Genomic DNA, 22,930 nt, shown 5'->3' on the forward strand with positions numbered 1-22,930 from the left:
TTAAAGAACACATTCATATGTCCAGATCCACAATGAAGTGACCCCTACCTGATATTAAGCTTTTCAGTGGGCTTTTCGGCATGCAAACTTTCTTGGATTACCAGTACTGTATTGTCTCATGTTTCGTTCTTTATTCTGGCATAATGCCATACGTGCCAGAAGATGAAAATGTGCACTTGAAATTAAGTGAACAGTTGAAACTAGCCAATAGTGTGAAATGAAACAATTAGTTTCTTGTAAATTGACTGAATCTGTGGAAAATATTAATAAAAGCCACATTTATTTAGCAAGCAGAAAAATATAACTTCATTGTTGTGCAAGGTGATTACTACTTGACAGCCAAAAACGTGAAAATAAAACATAATCTAAAAACTAAAAATAAAACATAATCTAAAAACTGAAACTAACAACATATTTTAGCTTTTCATAATTATGTGCATGTATTTTAATTCACTTGATGACTCCCAACGACAGAAATCCATTTTGTTTTCATTTGACGTGTGAACTGTAAACGAAGATGAAACAGCAAAATCACTAAACGTAAACACGGGTCACTATCGCTCTTCCCACTACAAGCCAGACTGCTCTGCGCGAATCTGGCAGCTTCGGCGCGGCAGAAACATTTTTCTGGGTAGCATGACTGCTTCTTGCTACTGCTGCCGCCACACTTCAGAAGCGGCAGAAGGTACTGCTCATACGCAACTCAACTGCTCATGCGCTTGGACCCGCTGGCAACTGCTTGAAACAAACTTAATGTAAACAGTTGTGACGTCACGCTCATCGGAAGCAGTTTGCTGTTATGATATGCTGATATTCCATAGCCTTCGCCCTAAAGCCTTTGACACACCTTGCTTTTGACAGGCGCTTGTGTATTCATTGTGTATTGTTGCTACAAATGGCACATCTTCTTTGCAACGTAAGTTTTATTTTGGTTTTATTCTCTCGTTTACGTTTTATTGCTGCAGTAGCGGAATTCAGTAAAATTCTTTGGTAGACCATCAGTTGTTACGAGTCAAAAATTTACCTAAAGATTGAATGAAAAATTCTCAGAATTCTAAAAAAATCCCAGTTTTCTCCAGGATAAAAGAACTACAGGATTTTTCTGTTATTTCCCTGTTGTCCCGGAGCGTATACACACTGTTGTATAATTAAAAGCAAATTAAAATGAGCATGAACTACTACTTTAAAAATTTCATAAATGAACTTAACAGTTATAGTAATAAATAATGGTTATGCAGAAGTGTTCACTAAATTATCGGCGATGGAAAAAAAAAAATCTTGCAATATTTTGAAAGCTGAAATTTTGATAACCAAATATGGCCAGAAAGTTTTATTACTTTTAGATGATAAAATATAGCAAATTGTTGGCTTAAATTTTATTTATCGAAGTAAAAAAATAAACAGCACTCAATTCTTGTTATTGAATTTGCATAAATTTTAGAAGTTTTTTTTTAGTTAAATTTTTTCAATATTAAATTTTAATTGAATACATTTATTTTTTTAATTAAAGTAAAATTTTTAAATAGGGGAAACAGCAAAACTAAAATCTTGCTTTCAAATCTGAGAATTTTGAAAAAATATGCTCTTTGGTCCAGAATCGTCAAATATACCACTGTCAACCTACCACATATTTCAAGAGAACAGCTGTCCTTTATCTTTAGGTAATAATGCATTGTCTGGCAACAGTGAGTACATGGCTGTTCAAAATATTGTAAAGTTTTATACACATACACTATGAAATTAAATACCAGATAACCTCATCAATAACAGCATGGTTAAATAGTGTAATAAACTTATCCACTGGTAAATGTGACATTTACCTTTAGTGTCTTATGGCCGAGTGATTCTTGGCGCTTCAGTATGGAACCGTGCAGGTTCGAATCCTGCCTTGGATGTGGATGTGTGTGATATCCTTAGGTTAGTTAGGTTTAAGTAGTTCTAAGTTCTAGGGGACTGATGACCTCAGATGTTAAGTCCCATAGTGCTCAGAGCCATTTGAACTTTACTGTCTTAATGCCCTGTCTTTTCCTATTGAGTAACAGGAAGTTAAGCACAAATGCAGCAGAATTATTCAAGTAGAGCTCTTCATGTAACTGAGGCTAAGGACAAATACTTTTGTGTTAAGTGGATCAGAATGCAACACCAGTGTTGCACCTTCCCTACTGATAACTTTTGAAGAGTTAAATGCGACTAGTAACTGTTTAACTCCATTAGATTAGTCTTCAATTGTATGTGACACTTGTGAAGGACTTCAATCTACATCTACATCCATACACTGCAAGCCACGATACGGTGAATGGCAGAAAGTATCCTGTACTACTACTACTACTACTACTACTACTACTAGTCATTTCCACTTGCAAACAGTGAGGGGGGGAAAATGACAATTCATATGAATGCATACAAGTCTTTAATTTCTTGTATATCATCTCCCCCACCCCCCCAATGAACCATGGATCTTGCCATTGGTGGGGAGGCTTGCGTGCCTCAGCGATACAGATAGCCGTACCGTAGGTGCAACCACAACGGAGGGGTATCTGTTGAGAGGCCAGACAAACGTGTGGTTCCTGAAGAGGGGCAGCAGCCTTTTCAGTAGTTGCAGGGGCAACAGTCTGGATGATTGACTGATCTGGCCTTGTAACACTAACCAAAATGGCCTTGCTGTGCTGGTACTGCGAACGGCTGGAACCAAAGGGAAACTACAGCCGTAATTTTTCCCGAGGGCATGCAGCTTTACTGTATGATTAAATGATGATGGCGTCCTCTTGGGTAAAATATTCCGGAGGTAAAATAGTCCCCCATTTGGATCTCCGGGCGGGGACTACTCAAGAGGATGTCGTTATCAGGAGAAAGAAAACTGGCGTTCTACGGATCGGAGCGTGGAACGTCAGATCCCTCAATCGGGCAGGTAGGTTAGAAAATTTAAAAAGGGAAATGGATAGGTTGAAGTTAGATATAGTGGCAATTAGTGAAGTTCGGTGGCAGGAGGAACAAGACTTCTGGTCAGGTGACTACAGGGTTATAAACACAAAATCAAATAGGGGTAATGCAGGAGTAGGTTTAATAATGAATAGGAAAATAGGAATGCAGGTAAGCTACTACAAACAGCATAGTGAATGCATTATTGTGGCCAAGATAGATACGAAGCCCACACCTAGTACAAGTTTATATGCCAACTAGCTCTGCAGATGACGAAGAAATTGAAGAAATGTATGATGAAATAAAAGAAATTATTCAGATTGTGAAGGGAGACGAAAATTTAATAGTCATGGGTGACTGGAATTCGAGTGTAGGAAAAGGGAGAGAAGGTAACATAGTAGGTGAATATGGATTGGGGCTAAGAAATGAAAGAGGAAGCCGCCTGGTAGAATTTTGCACAGAGCACAACATAATCATAGCTAACACTTGGTTTAAGAATCACGAAATAAGGTTGTATACATGGAAGAACCCTGGAGATACTAAAAGGTATCAGATAGATTATATAATGGTACGACAGAGATTTAGGAACCAGGTTTTAAATTGTAAGACATTTCCAGGGGCAGATGTGGACTCTCACCACAATCTATTGGTTATGACCTGTAGATTAAAACTGAAGAAACTGCAAAAAGGTGGGAATTTAAGGAGATGGGACCTGGATAAACTGAAAGAACCAGAGGTTGTACAGAGTTTCAGGGAACAATTGACAGGAATGGGGGAAAGAAATGCAGTAGAAGAAGAATGGGTAGCTTTGAGGGATGAAGTAGCGAAGGCAGCAGAGGATCAAGTAGGTAAAAAGACGAGGGCTAGTAGAAATCCTTGGGTAACAGAAGAAATATTGAATTTAATTGATGAAAGGAGAAAATATAAAAATGCAGTAAATGAAGCAGGCAAAAAGGAATACAAACGTCTCAAAAATGACATCGACAGGAAGTGCAAAATGGCTAAGCAGGGATGGCTAGAGGACAAATGTAAGGATGTAGAGGCCTATCTCACTAGGGGTAAGATAGATACTGCCTACAGGAAAATTAAAGAGACCTTTGGAGATAAGAGAACGACTTGTATGAATATCAAGAGCTCAGATGGAAACCCAGTTCTAAGCAAAGGAGGGAAAGCAGAAAGGTGGAAGGAGTATATAGAGGGTCTATACAAGGGCGATGTACTTGAGGACAATATTATGGAAATGGAAGAGGATGTAGATGAAGATGAAATGGGAGATATGATACTGCGTGAAGAGTTTGACAGAGCACTGAAAGACCTGAGTCGAAACAAGGCCCCCGGAGTAGACAACATTCCATTGGAACTACTGACGGACTTGGGAGAGCCAGTCCTGACAAAACTCTACCATCTGGTGAGCAAGATGTATGAAACAGGTGAAATACCCTCAGACTTCAAGAAGAATATAATAATTCCAATCCCAAAGAAAGCAGGTGTTGACAGATGTAAAAATTACCGAACTATCAGTTTAATAAGTCACAGCTGCAAAATACTAACACAAATTCTTTACAGACGAATGGAAAAACTAGTAGAAGCCAACCTCGGGGAAGATCAGTTTGGATTCCGTAGAAACACTGGAACACGTGAGGCAGTACTGACCTTACGACTTATCTTAGAAGAAAGATTAAGGAAAGGCAAACCTACGTTCCTAGCATTTGTAGAGTTAGATAAAGCTTTTGACAATGTTGACTGGAATACTCTCTTTCAAATTCTAAAGGTGACAGGGGTAAAATACAGGGAGCAAAAGGCTATTTACAATTTGTACAGAAACCAGATGGCAGTTATAAGAGTCGAGGGACATGAAAGAGAAGCAGTGGTTGGGAAGGGAGTAAGACAGGGTTGTAACCTCTCCCCGATGTTATTCAATCTGTATATTGAGCAAGCAGTAAAGGAAACAAAAGAAAAATTCGGAGTAGGTATTAAAATTCATGGAGAAGAAATACAAACTTTGAGGTTCGCCGATGATATTGTAATTCTGTCAGAGACAGCAAAGGACTTGGAAGAACAGTTGAATGGTATGGACAGTGTCTTGAAAGGAGGATATAAGATGAACATCAACAAAAGTGAAACAAGGATAATGGAATGTAGTCTAAGTCGGGTGATGCTGAGGGAATTAGATTAGGAAATGAGACACTTAAAGCAGTAAAGGAGTTTTGCTATTTGGGGAACAAAATAACTGATGATGGTCGAAGTAGAGGGGATATAAAATGTAGACTGGCAATGGCAAGGAAAGCGTTTCTGAAGAAGAGAAATTTGTTAACATAGAGTATAAATTTAAGTGTCACAAAGTCGTTTCTGAAAGTATTTGTATGGAGTGTAGCCATGTATGGAAGTGAAACATGGACGATAAATAGTTTGGACAAGAAGAGAATAGAAGCTTTCGAAATGTGGTGCTACAGAAGAATGCTGAAGATTAGATGGGTAGATCACATAACTAATGAGGAAGTATTGAATAGGATTGGGGAGAAGAGAAGTTTGTGGCACAACTTCACCAGAAGAAGGGATCGGTTGGTAGGACATGTTCTGAGGCATCATCAAGGGATCACCAATTTAGTATTGGAGGGCAGCGTGGAGGGTAAAAACCGTAGAGGGAGACCAAGAGATGAATACACTAAGCAGATTCATAAGGATGTAGGTTGCGGTAGGTACTGGGAGATGAAAAAGCTTGCACAGGATAGAGTAGCATGGAGAGCTGCATCAAACCAGTCTCAGGACTGAAGACCACAACAACAACAACAACAACAACAACAACAGCAAATCATCTTCATGGTCCTTACAAAAAATGTATGTTAGCAGCAAAAGAATTTTTCTGCAGTGAGCTTCAAATGCTTATTCTCTAAAGTTTCTCAATAGTGTTCCATGAAACAAACATCTCCTTCCCTCCAGGCAGTCCCATTTGAGTTTTTGAAGTATCTCCATTAATACTTGTATGTTCTTCAGACCTACCCGTAACAAATCTAACAGCCCACCCTGAACTGCTTAGATGTCTTCTTTTTATTCAGATCTTGTGCAGATCCAAACACTCAAGCAGTAATCAAGAATAATAGACGGTCTCCTTTACAGATTAATTACACTTTCCCAAGTCTCCCAATAAACCAAAGTCGACCATTCACCTTCCTTGCCGAAATTGTCACATGCACATTCAATTTCATACTGATCTGCAACATTGTGCCCCAATATTTAAACGACATGACCGTGTCCAGCAGGATACTACTAATGTTGTTTCCGAACATTATAGGTTTGCTTTTTCTATCCATCCGCATTGACTTATATTTTTCCACATTTAAAGTCAGCTGTCATTCATCACACCAATTAGATGACAGTTTAGTAACACTCATATTGCCACGAGCTCTTGAGCATGCATTGTGGCATAGTGCTTACTGTCACAGGCTGGCATGCTGTGGGTCACCATTTGAAACCCGACCCTCAGAAATTATTTGTTATTTAATATTTATCACGCCATTTATCATTTCTGGATGTTTCTTGAAATATCTTGTTTGTAATGTTTGTATATTCAGGAATATTCAGTGTTTGTATAATTACCAGCATTCTGGAATATTTGAGGTTTTTGTAGATAGCTGCACACTCTGCCAAGACTTCAGTTCTGTTCTGGCTGTATGTTAGTGTTGGTAATAAACATGCTTTCAGTACTAAATGTTAAAGTTCAGTGACAATCCTGCCTTCGGATTTGGACTCGATTGTGGTTTAGATGCGACATTGTCCGATGGAGACTGTGGGTACTTCTAAACATCTACATCGCCATAGTGCCAATTGGATAATATAGAAGCAGTCACCTACATGGACAGGAGCCGGAATACAAGCAGTACAGTGTTCCTAAGGCAACAGATGGATTCAGCAGTAGTGGAAGAAAAGTTCAAGAACAGGGCATAACATCATCAGGAAATGACAGCTGTACATACAGGATGTTTTGGCTCTGTGACACATCAAGAACCCCAACATGATAGAAACAGACAAAATCTCACATTTGATAAAAGGAGTCATAAGAGACATGTACCAGACTCTCCTGGTTAAGTATGTCCCAGCAGAGGAATTCCCCTATGGCAGTTCTAGAAGACCACCAAAAGTTCTTCACATGCCTGATAGTAGAAGACAAACAGCAGTGTATGGTACCAAGAAATGTTGGGCAGAGTACACAGGAGATAGTACCCTGAACGTTGACCTGGTAGGAAATAGAGAATGTTAAAGAAGAGGTGATCATTATTTAGCCACAATCTCTGCCATCAGCAGAACGCACCAAGAACAGCCATCAAATGATGGCCCAACACCTGACAAACACAGGTACAACAAACTCCACTGCCAAATATCATGCCCCCACAGAAGAAGTAGTGTTAGGAGGGCCGAGGACAAAATGCCAGGTAGTTTCCACAGTGGTCACCCTAGATGCGTTGTACACTACTGCAGAAAAAGAAGGGAAGTTTTCAACAACAACTACACAGTCAGATGTCAACCATCTCGATAATTGTAATCATATGCCAGCTGCAGACAATTATTGACCTGCAGGAAGAAGCCCACTGCCATACTCTGTACAAGGTCACTTTGCAGTACACCACAGCCATTTCCTGTCCCTGTACTGTGGTACCGGCTGCTCACCTAGCTGCTGAATTCAGGAAAGCTAAGCATGGGGATCACATATGGGTGTGAGGCTGCAAAAGATGAAAATCCTCCATAGACGATACTTACCATGATGTCAGGAAATCTCGCTAATATTGTCATTGGTGGCCAACATGTCCAGGTGTTAGTCTGATCAGGGGCTTCCTTTTCTTTAGTGTCAGATGCTTATCATCAAATAAAGAAAAATATGCTCCATAATATGAAAATTATTGTGCAGAAAGTCACAAATGAAAGCATGTCAAGCCAGTAGGAACGTGTATTGCAAGAATAACTACCAGTGAATTTGTCGTTTTATCATAAGGTAGTTGTGACATTCTAGATGAGACTTCTTGCAGGCATCACAGGCATAGACAGGAAAATCAGAGCTCCAGACTGACGAAGCTATTCCAAGAAGCTCACACAACAACTGCTCTGAGCCATTAGTCACCACTGAAGGCATTATCATCATGCCATCATCAAAACGAGTTCCAATTGATGTAGGTTGATTCTTACGAAGAAGAAGACAGCAACCAGCCACTATTAATACTGCTATTTACTTAAATAAATAGCAGTATTAATAGTGCCTGGTTGCCGTCTTCTTCTTTCTGTCTGATGATGAACTTGTCAGTTCGAAACCAGTTACGGTGCTATTTACTTAAATAAATAGCAGTATTAATAGTGGCTGGTTGCTGTCTTCTTTGTAAGAATCAACCTACATTAACTGTACACAGCCACAGTCTCACCATGTCAGTTTTAGATAAAATAGCAGTTCCAATTGAGATGTTCAGTTAAATTTTTAAAGCTTCTGTTGATTGCAAGGAGCTGCTGAGGCTCTCAAAACAAATCTGGATGCCACTGACAATCTTAAGGATTATAGGCAGCCATGGAGAACTTTGACTCACTGTAATGAGCAGCTCCAACTCTACCTTCAAGGTACGTTCACAGGGACAGCCAAACAAGTCCAGCAACAGCACCATAGTGTCATCAACTAAGAATTGTGTTTAGCTAGCTCTACAGACAACACAGGAATCAAGCTACTATTGATCTGCCAACAGGATCTTGCCTTACAGAGTAATAACATCCTTGAGGGACAGCTGTTCTGTCCCGTCCATTTCCCAGATGTTTTCAAACGAAGAGTGGGGAAAAGACAGAGGAAGTGGTCCGTGGAAAAATATATCACCACTTCAAAACAACCACCAATTAGCCAAAACTAGCATATACTGTCCCCAACTGAACAACGGATAATACGGAAGCGAATAAGATGCTGCAAAATGACATCATTGAAACTTGTGAGTCTTCTTGGTCCTCTCCTGTCGTTCTTGTGAAAGGCAGCACATGCAGTTTCTGGGTTGACTAGAGACTGAACAAAATCAGGAAGGAAGATGACACCCCACTGTCACACAACCCTCAACTGCTTTACAGAAGCAAAGTATTGCTCAACTGTGGACGTAAAGAAAGGCTACTGGCAAATCGACATTAACAAGGCTGACAGGCAAAAAACTGTCTTCTTAACTCTTGATGGCCTCTAAGAGTTTAAAGTTATGTTGTTTGGAGCACGTACATTGAAAGGTTGCTGGAGCATTACAAAAGACAACCTGCTTCAACACCTTAAATGGCTGACACATTTTTGTTATCTGGATGACAATGTCATTCTTTCAAAGACATTTGAAGAACATCTACAACAGCTAACAACCATGTTGAAGTGTGTACACATTGCAAATCTCTGCTCGAGTCCAAAAAGAGCCTCTTCGTCACAAAAAAATAAAAATCCTGGTGTGGCTAGTGAATGGTGAAGGAGTGCCTTGATACCCAGAAAATAAGGGCAGTCACAGATTTTTCAACTCCTCAGCACATTGATATTGTGTGTTCTCAGACCTACTGCACAGAGGTGCCAAATTTTCCTGTAAGGATGTACAAGGAAGACATTTCTCTTTCCTTAAAGAGGCACTATAATCAACTCCAATTCTGGCTATGTATGATGAGATAGCTGAGACTACCACACACAGACGCTAGTAGTTTTGGAATAGGATTCATTCTAGTATAAACTCAGTAGGTGCTGAAAAGGTGGTAGATTATGTCTCCAAAGTACTCTCTAAGTCTGAGATAAACTTATCCTACAACAGAGAAAGAGTGCTTTGCAGTTGTTTGAGACATCAAACTTCTGACTATATATATTTTTCAAACCATTCACCACTGTGCATGACCACCATTCTCTATACTTGCTGACTAGCCCAAAACATACGTTCGGTCAAGTGGCGAGATGAGCACTGCAGCTTCACGAGTACAAAGTCCCAATTGTTTACAAAAGTGGACACAACACGCAGACACTGACTACTATTCTAGGAATCTCTTGGCAGAACAGCAGAGTGGATTAAATCTCAGTCATCATGCCATTAAACGAGATTATTGCTAAAAAATGGAAAGAGACAGCACTGCCAAAAACCATAAAAACCTTAAAGAGAACTAACCAACAACCACAGGAAACTTACAGTCAATTAACAAAGCATTGTATATGAGGAACTATGATGGAATGGAGCAGAAAAGGTTGCTCATCATCCCAGTCCATCTATGGTCAGCTGTCCTGAAGTTTCTCCACAACACTCTAGCATCTGGTCACCACAGATTCATTAAGATTCTGGACAAAATAAGATGCAGGTAGCACTGGTCGGATCTCTACCAATCCATTAGGCAGTACGTAAGCCACTGTAAGACAGGACAACAAAGGAATCTTGTTACCTCCAGGGCAGCCGATACCAAGCCCATCTACAGCAGCACAATTTTACCAGATTGGAATCTACCCCTTGAGGAGTATCCTGAACTCCACGAACAGGAATCAGTGGATAGTCTACACTGACTACCTAACCCACTACACGAACTGAAGCTGTGCCAACTGTTGAAGCTCCAGAAATTTCAAAGTCCCTTGATGACATTTTGAGGCATGGAACATCCCGTGTGGTGATCTCCGATTTCAAAATTTTTCCAGTTGAGATTTTCAAGTTGCATCACCTCCCAAAGAAAGACAACCGCTTACCATCCACAGAGGAATGGTGTCACATAATGTTTTCGTAAGACGTTGGCAGATATGCTGTCTATGTATGCTGATGTCTACCAGAGAGATTGGAATATCTCATTGCCTGCCGTGACATTTTCATACAACACAATGAAGGAAAACATCACAAGCTTCACACGATTCATTCTGTTCCATGGTTGTGAGGCTGAAATCACAATTGATACACCGTTCCCATTTCAAATGGATGATACCCATAATGACTGTGTGAAACATTTCATCACCAGGACTAAGGCACAACACAGCTGGTTTGTATACGGACCCTGGACGGCCATGAGGACAGAGTGCTACAGAGCCAAGCACCAACCAATGAGATACAGTCCAGGAGACTGAATTTGGATTGCTATGCCTTTCCAGAACGTAGGACTATTCCAAAAGTTACTTAAGTGCTACTTTGGGCTGTCTTGTATTCTCCACAGCTTCTCAGATATTACATATGAAGTCAAGGATTATGACCCTTTATCAAAAATACAGAAGCACAGAGACAACATCCATCTCCTCCTTATGATGCCCTACTACAGTGCTGAGACACAGATCGATTACGGGAGATTCAAAGAACTGAAGCATCAAACTTTCATGCTCATCATAGCGAAGAAGATGTAACAATGTGACCGAAACGCAAGGATCTGCCAGCACTGCCACACAGATGACCACTAGCGAGATCTAGATAAGGGATGCTATAATTGGCTCCAGTGGACCACATTGAACAGTGGGTCACTGTACTTTCTGGAGAGGAAGCAATGCACCAGCTGATGTGCACACAGTGTGGCACAGTGGTTAGCATTGCTAGCTGGTGTGCTGTGGGTCGGCAGTGTGAACCCGACAACCAGCATTTATTTAGTATTATCATTTCTGGAAGGTTCTCAAAATGTCTTATGTTTGTGTATTCTGGAATATACGATGTTTCTATTAATACCAGCTTCCTGGAATATTCGGTGTTTGTATATAGAACTGCACACACTGTACACAAGTTGAGCTCTGTTCTGGCTGTACATTGGTGTCAGTAATAAATGTGCTCTCAGTGCAAGTGTTTAATTTCACCAACGACCCTGCCTTCGAATTTGAACACACTTGTAGTTTACATGTGACAATATACCACTACATTTTAAATTTAAACAGAATTATAATGTAAATCAATATTAATAAAACTCTCTGCTGAACTTGTGCTTTGTATCACACTTAAATATCTCCAATTAGATAAATATGATAAGGAAGGGGGTTTTATTATTTCTAGCACAAAAAACAAACTCTACCAACGATTACATTTTTATGAACAGAATACTTTATTCCACTGTATTTTAAAAAATCTTAACAGTTCAATTTCGTACAATCAGACACATCACAAGTCATTACAAACCTAATACGGCACGTATTCTGGATCATTTTCCAGGGCTCTTGCTGAAAAATCTCTCAACATTTCTTCTCTATTTTAATACCATACAGCAATAAACCCTAAGTCTTTAACATCAAGAGTTTTAGAGTTATATCGATAACCAACTGACGAAATCATATCCAAACTAGTACATTGGTATGATCGACTGTAAATTACACATGACAAAGGCTTGTTGGAAAGCTCTAAACTGGCTAATGTGAGACAGTATAGAAGACAGCTGCAGACAGCCGTGCCACTTATACCTTTATGGACCAAACTGTTGATAACAGTAGTGACAAGTAAGAGACATCAGTGGACTGTAAATAAATGATATCATTTGAAATCTCCTTACCTTACATAAGAAATACATAGTTAATACATTGCACATGCTTGTTACTAACAAACATGTGAGAAAACTGTGCTTTGTGAATTGTGAAATGCTTCCACGCAGATGAAAAAAGAACATGAAAGTGTTGATAGAGAAGGTATCCAGTCCGCTAAATAAACAAAAAAATATAAAGAGAGGAGCAAATCAGACACTTATTCAACATACTTTCAAGACAAGAACCAATGAAGATTAAAGAAACACTACAAAGTGGCAAGGGGTACCGCAAATAGAACAATACTATGCAAGTAAGCGAGAAAGAACATTAACAAAAAAACGAAAAAACAACGAGGTGGCTGAACAGTACACCCTAAGAATAATACAGAAAAACAATATAAATTCAACGTAACCCGTCATAACGCCAATTTGAATGAAGTGGCAATATATAGTCTGCTGTGCCACAAGATGTGCACTTTGTGAATTATTCCAATCAAACTTTCATTACATTTTGATAAAATTTCAAGCTTTCAAAAATATTCTCCTTTTCATTTGCTAATAATACAATTGTTAAACATATTATTGTGATCAATAGATACAAATGACATACTGATAGCACCTGCATGCCGAGTTTACACTGAAATCTGACTTGTGAATAAGCACCAGGTACTGCCTGGCAGCGAGAGATTTTGATTAACACTCAAATTACTGGTGCCCAGTCATCAACGATGTTACAGAAATTTAGAATGTGCATTAATGACATTAATAGGCACACAGTTTACGTATTTCGCTGCACTCCATTTTACTCATTTACACTGATGCTGCAGGTGACATAGTTTGTGCCAGTCTAATCTCTTCACAACAGCCACCACTACATTTCTTACATATGTGGATTCTCATTATCTCCCAAAGTTCCTTTCTGGACAAAGACAATCGAGGATATTGTTGGAAGCTTGGCGTCTTGCGTACATTTAATATACTCTTTCCTCAAGAACCTTCTATTCAAAATAAATCTGTTATGAAGTACCACATGTTTAACATGTGCACATTTTGATTACAGAATACAGGGAGATTTAGGTTTTATTTATTTTCATACTATAAAGAAACAGGATGTCATCACAGCCACCGAAAACTTCCAATGTCAGCTACAGTGACATGCCTTCCTGAACTAATACATCTCCTGAATATCTCCACAAAATTAAGATTGTCATACTGTGGAAGACGCACAATCAGAACTTAAATATTCAGAGAGAAATGGTTCAGAGGTATCAGGAATTCAGAAGGAAGAAGAAGGAAGCACGCTGAAGATATTTTCATTATTCAGTTACTTCACAGCAGTGGTTGGCCTCTCTTTGTTATGATGATGATTTTTGGATCTGTCTGCAGAATCTGCTTTCCAACAAACCCTCAGAACTAATATTACAAAGCATTAAGTCAGTTCACAATGCATGTACTAGTCAAGCGTTCTGCCATTGCCATCTGTAGTGCTGATTCCAACATACTGTATAGCTGCTAATCTTCTAAGAAGAAATACTGACCAGCTCGCTTTTGTTCAGTGTCCTGAAAGTCAAAAGAAACACTTCTTAGGAAAAACTTTAGTTTCAACATACACAATTTTTTTCATTAATAAACAAATCAGGAATTAATCAGCTGCTTTATGGAAAAGATTAGCAATAGACTATAACTAAATGTAAACAGCCTTTTCCGCTAACATTCAATTAACATATCTGAACCAGTATCGTAGGATATAAACCAAGCATATGGACACTCGGACCAAGGGAGGAAGACAGCTCTCAAATACAGTGCTTTCTTAGTCCAGTCAATGATTTTCTGGACATTTCTCAAACTCACAGCCACAGTTTAACCTTTTCGTTGCTAGAGATGTTCTCTTTGTATTACATGCGGAGGCAGCTTTTGTTACAGCTGCACCGCTCACCAAATGCTGGTGCCTGCACCAAGAGACAGCATTCCGGTCAGTATAAAATACTTATCATTCAGTTTTTTGAAAAGTGTTAGGTGAAAAAAAATTTGATTTTTGCACACTTTACAGTCTGATATTTTCACCTGATAAAGAAATTAATTTATTTTCATTATTCATCGTATGTACTGCGCTGCATCAAATTAAGTAAAACACTGCACAAAATTCTAAAGAGTTTGCAGAGGTAAAAACACATTGCATAAACACTGCTTTCCTCGTACAGTGCAGTGAATGAAATTTTATTTAAAACTGAGAACAGAATCTCATTTCATTTTTGAGTTAGTGGGTTTTATATCCCAAGGATAGTCCTGCGTGTCATGCCCATTCACGTTAGTCTAATCAATTCAAGTTAATCTAATCAATGTACCATTTTAAATTCTCTCTCTCTCTCTCTCTCTCTCTCTCTCTCTCTCTCTCTCACACACACACACACACACACACACACACACACAAGCCACAAGTTAGTCTAATCAATGTACCATCTTAAATTTCAGTGAAGAATGAAAAAAGTAAATTACATTAAATTCAACTTCTGTAAGAATTTGTTTTATAACAACGAGATACAACCAAAAGCGGTAGAGACAACCCAATTATTCAAGTTAACAGCATTTTACTCCTTTAGTTATGATCAACTCTCAACACATACCTTCACAGAGTTGTTTTTATTGATTCGAGGTCTGTAGTTATTTGGATCTCTCCTAAATGTGATGCCTAAAAGTTCCAGGAATCTGTTCATTCCAGCCAATAAGTTTTGTGGACTGTGTGCTACAGTTTCAATCGATGGTGCTCCTTCAAATACAATGACTCTGTCAGCCAAGTAAGTGGCCATGATGAAATCGTGTTCAACCACAAAACCAGTTTTCTTAGCATGGAGTATGAACCTGCAGAAAACAAAGAGAAATCAGTGCTGCTGATTTCATAGTTTAAAACTATGGCAACTGCCTTACTAGACTCAGTTAAGCATTAAAAACATAGTGTTAAGGAGTAGTTATAACCACTTAACAATGAATAGAATTTTGTGTGTGTGCGAGCGTGCGCGCGCGTTCACATGCGCTTTTTTTTTATTAACCGTTCAGAGAACAATCCATGCACAAAGTGACATTTTATATTGCACAACTAATACATCTCTGGTCTCAAAAATGATAAGGTCATTTTATTACAACTACAGCTAGTACATCCACATCAATACTCCAGTAGCCACCATACAGTGCATGGCGGAGAGTACCCTGCACCACTACTAGTCATTTCCTTTCCTATTCCACTCACAAACAGAACAAGGGAAAAACAACTATCTATATGCCTCCATACAAGCCCTAATTTCTCCTATATTATCTTCAGGGTCCGTACACGCAATGTATGTTAGTGGCAGTAAAATTGTTTGGCAGTCAAATTCAAAGTCTGGTTATCTACATTGATTCAATAGAATTTTTCAAAAAGAATGTCATGTTCCCTTAGGGATTCCCATTTGAGTTCCCCATGCTTCTCCAAAACATTTGCATGTTGTTCTAACCTACCGATAATAAATCTAGCAGTCTGCTTCTGAATTGTTTCGATGTCTTCCTTCAATCTGACCTGGTACGGATCCCAAACACTCAAGCAGTATTCAAGAACAGGTCACACCAGTGTCCTAAATGCGATCTCCTTTACAGGTGACCCACTTTTTCCTAAAATTCTCCAAATAAACCAAAGTGTACCATTCATCTTACCTACCACAGTTCCCACATTCTCATTACATTTCATATCGCTTTGCAATGTTACGCCCAGATATTTAAACAACTTTACTGTGTCACGCAGGACACTCGTAATACTGTACCAGAACATTATATATTTGTCTTTCCTACTCATCCACATTAACTTACATTTTTCCACATTTAGAGCTAGCTGCCATTCATCACACAAACTAGAAATTTTGTCTAAGTCGTCTTGTATCTTCCAACAGTCACTCAACTTTGACACCCTACCGTACACCACAGCATCATCAGCAAACAACTGCATATTGCTGCCCACCCTGTCCACCAAATCATTTGTGTATATAGACAACGACAGCACTCATATCACCCTTCCCCGGGGCAGTCTTGATGATACCCTTGTCTGATGAAAATGGCACTATTCTGTTCCTAACGAAGTGGTTCTATAGAAACATTTACCTTTTTATAACTTTTGCAGCCACAAGACGTTGCTCAGAATCTAGATATGCTGATGGTTCATCTATGAGATAAACATCAGCAGGTTTACCAAGACAAAGTGCTAGAGCAACACGCTGCAGTTCTCCTCCCGACAAGTTCTGAACTTCCTGATCCATTATATCATCCATTCTCAAAGGCTTCATGACGTCAGTCACAAACTGCATGAATAAAAAGTACACGATTATAAACTTGAAGTTCAAAATATGTAAGGATAAATTAGCTGAAAATATGTAAGAATCAATAAAAACACTATTTAGAACACAAAAGCACATGCCATATTTATTTGACAATATCAGACAATCCCTTTTTTTTAAAGGGACTCCTTGAGAAATTTTTATTTTTGTGTGTTATGACAAATCAAATTTAAAATGTGTAATTAAAGTATCTTAACATCTGCCTAAAAAGTTAACATTGCCCATAATAAACATCTGTGTTTTCCTAGATAGATTATATGATGATACGCAATGGTTTTTCATCAAAAGCCACAGTAAATCATTGGGCTAGTGTTGTTCTGCACCAGTACATAAGTTCCATCCTCTGCATTGTCAAACATCAGCTTGTACTCGCTTTGAACTCTGGTAAGTATGCAGTCAGAAAATTCTTCTTTACCTCCAGCAACTTTATTCACATTATTTCTTGAATAACTTGGAATCCTTAATTGTGTCTCTCGCTGACTTAATGAACAACCAGGTGCTCTAATTAATGAAATCTTTCTCAATTTGGTCCCCTGAGAGTTTCACATGTAGAACCAACTTTCTTCATTTGACAGCACCTTCACTTTGTGACATCAAATTTGCTTCATGCTGCACAGTTGTGACCTCTGCATCATGAATAACCATTAAGTTAAAGTTAGTTTTGTATTGTCTGCATGAGCCATTTGTCAGCAGCATATACTTGGCTCTATGTTTCTCAACAGAGTCACTGCTGTGATTTACAGCCACGATAAAACGCTACAACTTCCCATTCTTGCAACATTATGCAAACTGAATAACAATAATAATACGTTACCCTCTGGGAGCCTCTGCTGAATTGGCAGAAGTCTGACCACTTTGGGCTAACAGTGCTCTTCATCACTGGTCACAAACCTTGGAAAGTAACAATGCTGTCTAGCAGTGGCTGGTTTAGTGCTATTGTTATACTTCTTGTTTCATTTATTATGCCACATTTTGGGCACTGTATATGAACATATTCATGTTAGAATTGATTTGTCCACTGTTGAAATGTATACAATTGCTGAGTATTTGTTCATTCACAAAGTCAGTTCAGTTCAGACTACATTTAGATTCAAGTGAACAGCAGTTTAAATGTGTAGATGTTCGCAAAAAGCTAGGTACATAGGATGCATCATAGTTAGCAGCATGACAAAATTTTCTGCACCTTACCACTACCCTCCTCACATTCAGCCATGCTGGTGCCACTGCACCCCTCCAACCCTTCTGAAATGGCCAAACCTGCATGTGACAGCTACCAAAGCTTCATCTGTGAATGTAAGACAACCCCTACACTAAGCTATTACACAACATAAGAACACTGACCTCAGCAACCAAAGATTTGTCAGCAAATATACAATGAGCCTGTATTTTTGAAATGATGAATTTAGGAAGAAACCTCATAATAGTTGGGTAAATATAGTATATATCATCAGCCAAGAAACTACTTAAGATTAAAGCAAATAACTTTCTGAATTTTTTTACAATAACTGTTTCAACCAATGGGAGGGGGAAAAAAACAGGAAATCTAATACAATACATAAAGCGACCAAAAATTAAAATAATTTCAAATCCTGAATCACAGTACACACAGGTTGCAAGTTAGGAGTTCACTACCAACCCTTTTACACAATTTGTACCTTGGCAAGATGCACCATAATACGTCTGCACAGCCCACTACCCACACGCAAAACATCAAAATTTAGAGAGAGAGAGAGAGAGAGAGAGAGAGAGAGAGAGAGAGAGAGAGAGAGAGAGAGAGAGAGAGGAACAGCACAGTTGTTATTATTATATTAAAAGAATCCCAAAGTTAACACTTACCAACAAATTACAGCATATTTCTGTTAACTTGTCAGGAAAGTTCTAGAATGTATTGAAATTTAATCACGAGATAGCTGGCATATAACGGTGTTCAAGATACATAACTATGAAAGTTCTGAACAGTTTTTAAAATATAATAGAACAGGAAAGTATATTCAACAGTGAAAGACGAAGTACAGGAATTAAACCTATCTTCCATATTATCTGCACAACATGATCCAAAAGCTATTTGCACAACGAATCTAATGAGAAGATGCTGAGCATCTGTTTTGTACCAGATAACAACCTGCAACTCATATCCCCAAGGGGTTCCCAATATGCTCTACAATTTTTAGATCCAGTTACCTTGCTTTTTTAGATCCAGTTACCTTGCTGGTCAGACCAAGCAGTCAACAGCTGGAGGCCTGCATGTAAGACTCATTAAACGTAGCACCTCAATGTGGACAGGCATTAAGAGCCTGCAGTAAGCCACCCTTGACCTATGGGTGTTATTCCTCTGAACACCAACAAGACAGAGAAAGTCTGTACATGCAGACAATACGATACCTCCTCACACCAGGGAACGACCACCCATCACCTATCAAATGGATCTTTTTCAATAATGTTCCAGTGACTATATCAGCTACCACATTCCAAGGAATGACACTTTCTGAAAAAAATTTAATACTGCTAAATGTATGACTGGTATATGGCATAGGTCCAAATAATTTTGTGTGTGTGTGTGTGTGTGTGTGTGTGTGTGTGTGTGTGTGTGTGTGTGTGTGCGTGCGTGCGTGCTACTTTCCTGGCCAGATTTAACACTTCTGGGTTTATGAGGAAACATTAACAATTACACAGATTGCTGATCATTCTCCTTCCATTTCTATTTTCCCCTATTGTGCTTAACTTTTAGACATGTGTGAGGATTATGGCCCCGAGATGTAAGACAGGATACCAGAACTTAATGCTCAACTGAATCCAACACTGCCCTGTGAGGCATAGAAACTCACATGCACAGGTAGTAAAAGCTGACCAGCATGTGGTGCTACTGTAATGTGGTTGTGCCCTGTTCTGTCACCAGTGCAAGTCATTCACCCAACCCCCTGCCCTCAGGCACTCCTGCTGTGGTATATGGTCACATAGGCTATGGCCCATTTCCTCAAATAACTGTGCATGAGCTGTTTTCCCACCACTGTCTGCAAGCACTTTGCAGAAGATGTGCGAGCACTCTAAGTGGAACAATCTCATCTAGACATTTGATGCAATCTTACAAGACACCCCTTGAGTGCGAGGTCACAATCTCAATCTTTCATAAGCCTCCTACGAAAGTGCTGTGTAAACAATCACGACAGGAAAAATATTAGCTGCTAGTGATTCATCATGTGCATCAGGAGGGCGACAGAAAATGTGCCTGGGAGGTGAAGAGATCAACCTCCTATGGGAAGAATGTATTACACTTCACAAAATGGATACAGCTGACATTCAAGAAATGTTCAAAATAGAGCATTAACTTGTACTACGAAGAACAAATAAAAAATAGCATGCCACAGGAATCACAAAGGTTCACACCATCACAATTGATGGGGAACTCCTTGGGAGTTACAAACCGTGCAGGACTCTCCACTTTTAAAGAATGCAGATAGAATTGTATGGGTGTAACAGGGTGATGAGCACTGATGGAACGTGATGACATGCAACCAAATGCAAAACTCTGTCATGAGCTTATCCTGAAACTGGCTACCCTTTAAGGTGTAGCTGCAGATACTGCAATAATATATTTTATAGACACGGAGGGGGGGGAGGGGGGGGAAGGACATCGAGAAGCTGAATTTGTCTAGTGGTTCCAGGAATCAAGCAAAACTAAGTTTTTTGGCCAGCTATTGGCCAAAATCAGTGCCTATACCATAGTAGTAGTTATATTACACCCATTTTCCCACTCATACTTGCTGTGACATACAAATTCCGTACTGCCCTTGCAAGATCATGCACAGGAGAAAGAATCTATGAGCGCAGTACCTCCAACTTCTCGCAGCACAATAAATAACTTACCAGCCACTTTACTACCCAGATTAACAGTCTGCACAATTTTATACAAAATGTGTTTAAGGCACTAATGTTAAGTTTATTTTGAAATAGCTCTCTTGGTACCTCTAATTCCCAGCGTTCCTTTCATATGCACTTCCTCTTCAAATCAAGATCAGTCAGAGTGGAAAACAAATTTCTTACTGAATGATAGTATAATTTTGTTTATCTCATCTAAATATTTTTGGGCCGATTCAACAGTTTCCTGTGCATCGTAAAGTTAATGCTTTGTTTGAAATTTCGTTGTCTTAGTTTTCGTAATCTGTATCACTGTTTGAAGTTATGCAAGTATCCACTGGTTCCCTCGAAATCACTGTAACCTATGTCACATGCAATTTGATATGCATAACGTAGTATGTCAGTATCATGCACATGCTGTAAATTTTATCGAGCATCCTTAAAATCCACAAACACCAGTTTTATAACAAGTGCACCTTGTCTTCCCTTTAATATCCATCATTCTTCTTATGCACTACATCGTCACGTTGCTGTGGACTTATTCAAAATCTGTTCATAAATGTTTTTTACTATGCTGCATGTGATCTTCCATGTACATAATTATGTTTAGTACACACTTTCTGAACAACTATTGCTCTTCACTACCTTTCACTGCAGACCAGATTTGTGGCTCCCTGTCCAACAAGGGTGATAAACTACATTGCTCAACCCCTGTTTCAATATCATTTTCACTTGTTAACCACACATCATCATCATCATCATCATCATCATCATCATCATCAATCAATCATCATCATCATCATCATCATCAATCATCATCATTCTACTCCTCATGTACAATGTACACACTGTGTATACACCACCACACATTCCACAGAGTCATCTTACAGAAACACTAATCTTTCATCTGCCAATTATTTCTCACTCTGCAAAATTCCTTGGGTTCCTTTCCAACAAAATGTGGACTTCAGAACTGTTGTTGTTGTTGTTGTTGTTATAATGCAATCTTTGCTTTATTTGTCATTGCCATTGCTCTGCTTTGTAACACCACCACTAGCACTGTAGCACTGTTGTGGGTTACACATCGACTAAGCAGTTGAACTACGCTCCATATTCTCACAATAGGGTATCTCCAGTCCCACCTCCATGTTGCTATTACCAGCCAATATTTGGTTGCATGGGGACATTGAATGCCATAAACACCACTGGTCTTTTGCGACCTTGCACTCAAGGGTTTCTTTGTTAGTAGCCACACTGTCCCCTTTCATGTCTTTGCAACATGGAGAATGTTTACACCACAAGCATTTCATTGAGACATACACTGAGGAGACAAAAGTCATGGGATACCTCTTAATACTGTGTCGGACCTCTTCTGCCTGGTGTAGAGCAGAAACTCTATGTGGCATGGACTCAACAAGTCGCTGGAAGTCCCCTGCAGAAATACTGAGCCATGATGCCTCTACTGCCGTCCACAATTGTGAAAGTGTTGCCAGAGCAGGATTGTGTGCACAAACTGATCTCTTGATTGATGATGAGGTCCCATAATACTCCGAGGAGCGTACGGGACGATGCGGGAGACCCGCACCGCCATACTAGGCAAGGTCCTAGCGGAGGTGGTTTGCCATTGCCTTCCTCTGGCCATAATGGGGATGGATGATGATGATGATTAAGACTACACAGCAACATTCAGTCATCTCGAGGCAGGAAAAATCCCTGACCCCGTCGGGAATCGAACCCGGGACCCCGTGCGCGGGAAGCAAGAACGCTACCACAAGACCACGAGCTGTGGATTACCTCTTGATTAAGTCCCATAAATGTCTGATGGGATTCGTGTAAGGCAATCTGGGTGGCCAAACGATTTGCTCAATCTGTCCACAATGTTCTTCAAACCGACTATGAAAAATTTTGGCCTGGCGACATTGCGCATTGTCATCTACAAAAATGTGATTGATGTTTGGGAGCACTGAGTCTATGAATGGCTGCAAATGGTCTCCAGTAGCTGAACATTACCGATGACCCACTCAATTCCATGTAAAAATAGCCCATGCCAGTATGGTGCCACCACCAGCTTGCACAGTGCCTTACTGACTACCTGGGTCCATGGCTTCTTGGGGTCTGCACCACACACTAACCATACCAACTGAAATTGGGACTCATCTGACCACATCACAGTTTTCCAGTTGTCTTGGGTCCAACACGTATGGTCACGAGCGCAGGAGAGGCACTGCAGGCAATGTCGTGCTGTTAGCAAAGACATTCATGTCAGTCATCCGCTGCCCAATTCATTAATGCCATATTTCACTGCATTGTTCTTAACGGATATGTTTATCGTACGTCCCACATTGATTTCTGCAATTATTTCACACATTGTT

At 39.5% G+C, this 22,930-nt stretch overlaps 1 protein-coding gene across 1 annotated transcript in view; it reads right to left on the minus strand.

Annotated features, from left to right (window-relative positions):
• Positions 1 to 11,910: 11,910 nt before the first annotated feature.
• LOC124721470 (protein Pixie) overlaps positions 11,911 to 22,930 on the minus strand; it is a 64,948-nt gene continuing 53,928 nt past the window's right edge. Inside the window, exons 9-11 of the mRNA XM_047246465.1 lie at positions 16,471 to 16,667; positions 14,970 to 15,204; positions 11,911 to 13,905 (exon numbers count right to left, since the gene is read on the minus strand). Coding sequence (XP_047102421.1) covers positions 13,858 to 13,905; positions 14,970 to 15,204; positions 16,471 to 16,667 — 480 coding nt within the window. The 3' untranslated portion in view covers positions 11,911 to 13,857. The remainder of the gene's footprint in view (positions 13,906 to 14,969; positions 15,205 to 16,470; positions 16,668 to 22,930) is intronic.

The sequence above is a fragment of the Schistocerca piceifrons genome, chromosome X, assembly GCF_021461385.2.
Source record: "Schistocerca piceifrons isolate TAMUIC-IGC-003096 chromosome X, iqSchPice1.1, whole genome shotgun sequence".
Lineage (NCBI taxonomy): Eukaryota > Metazoa > Arthropoda > Insecta > Orthoptera > Acrididae > Schistocerca > Schistocerca piceifrons.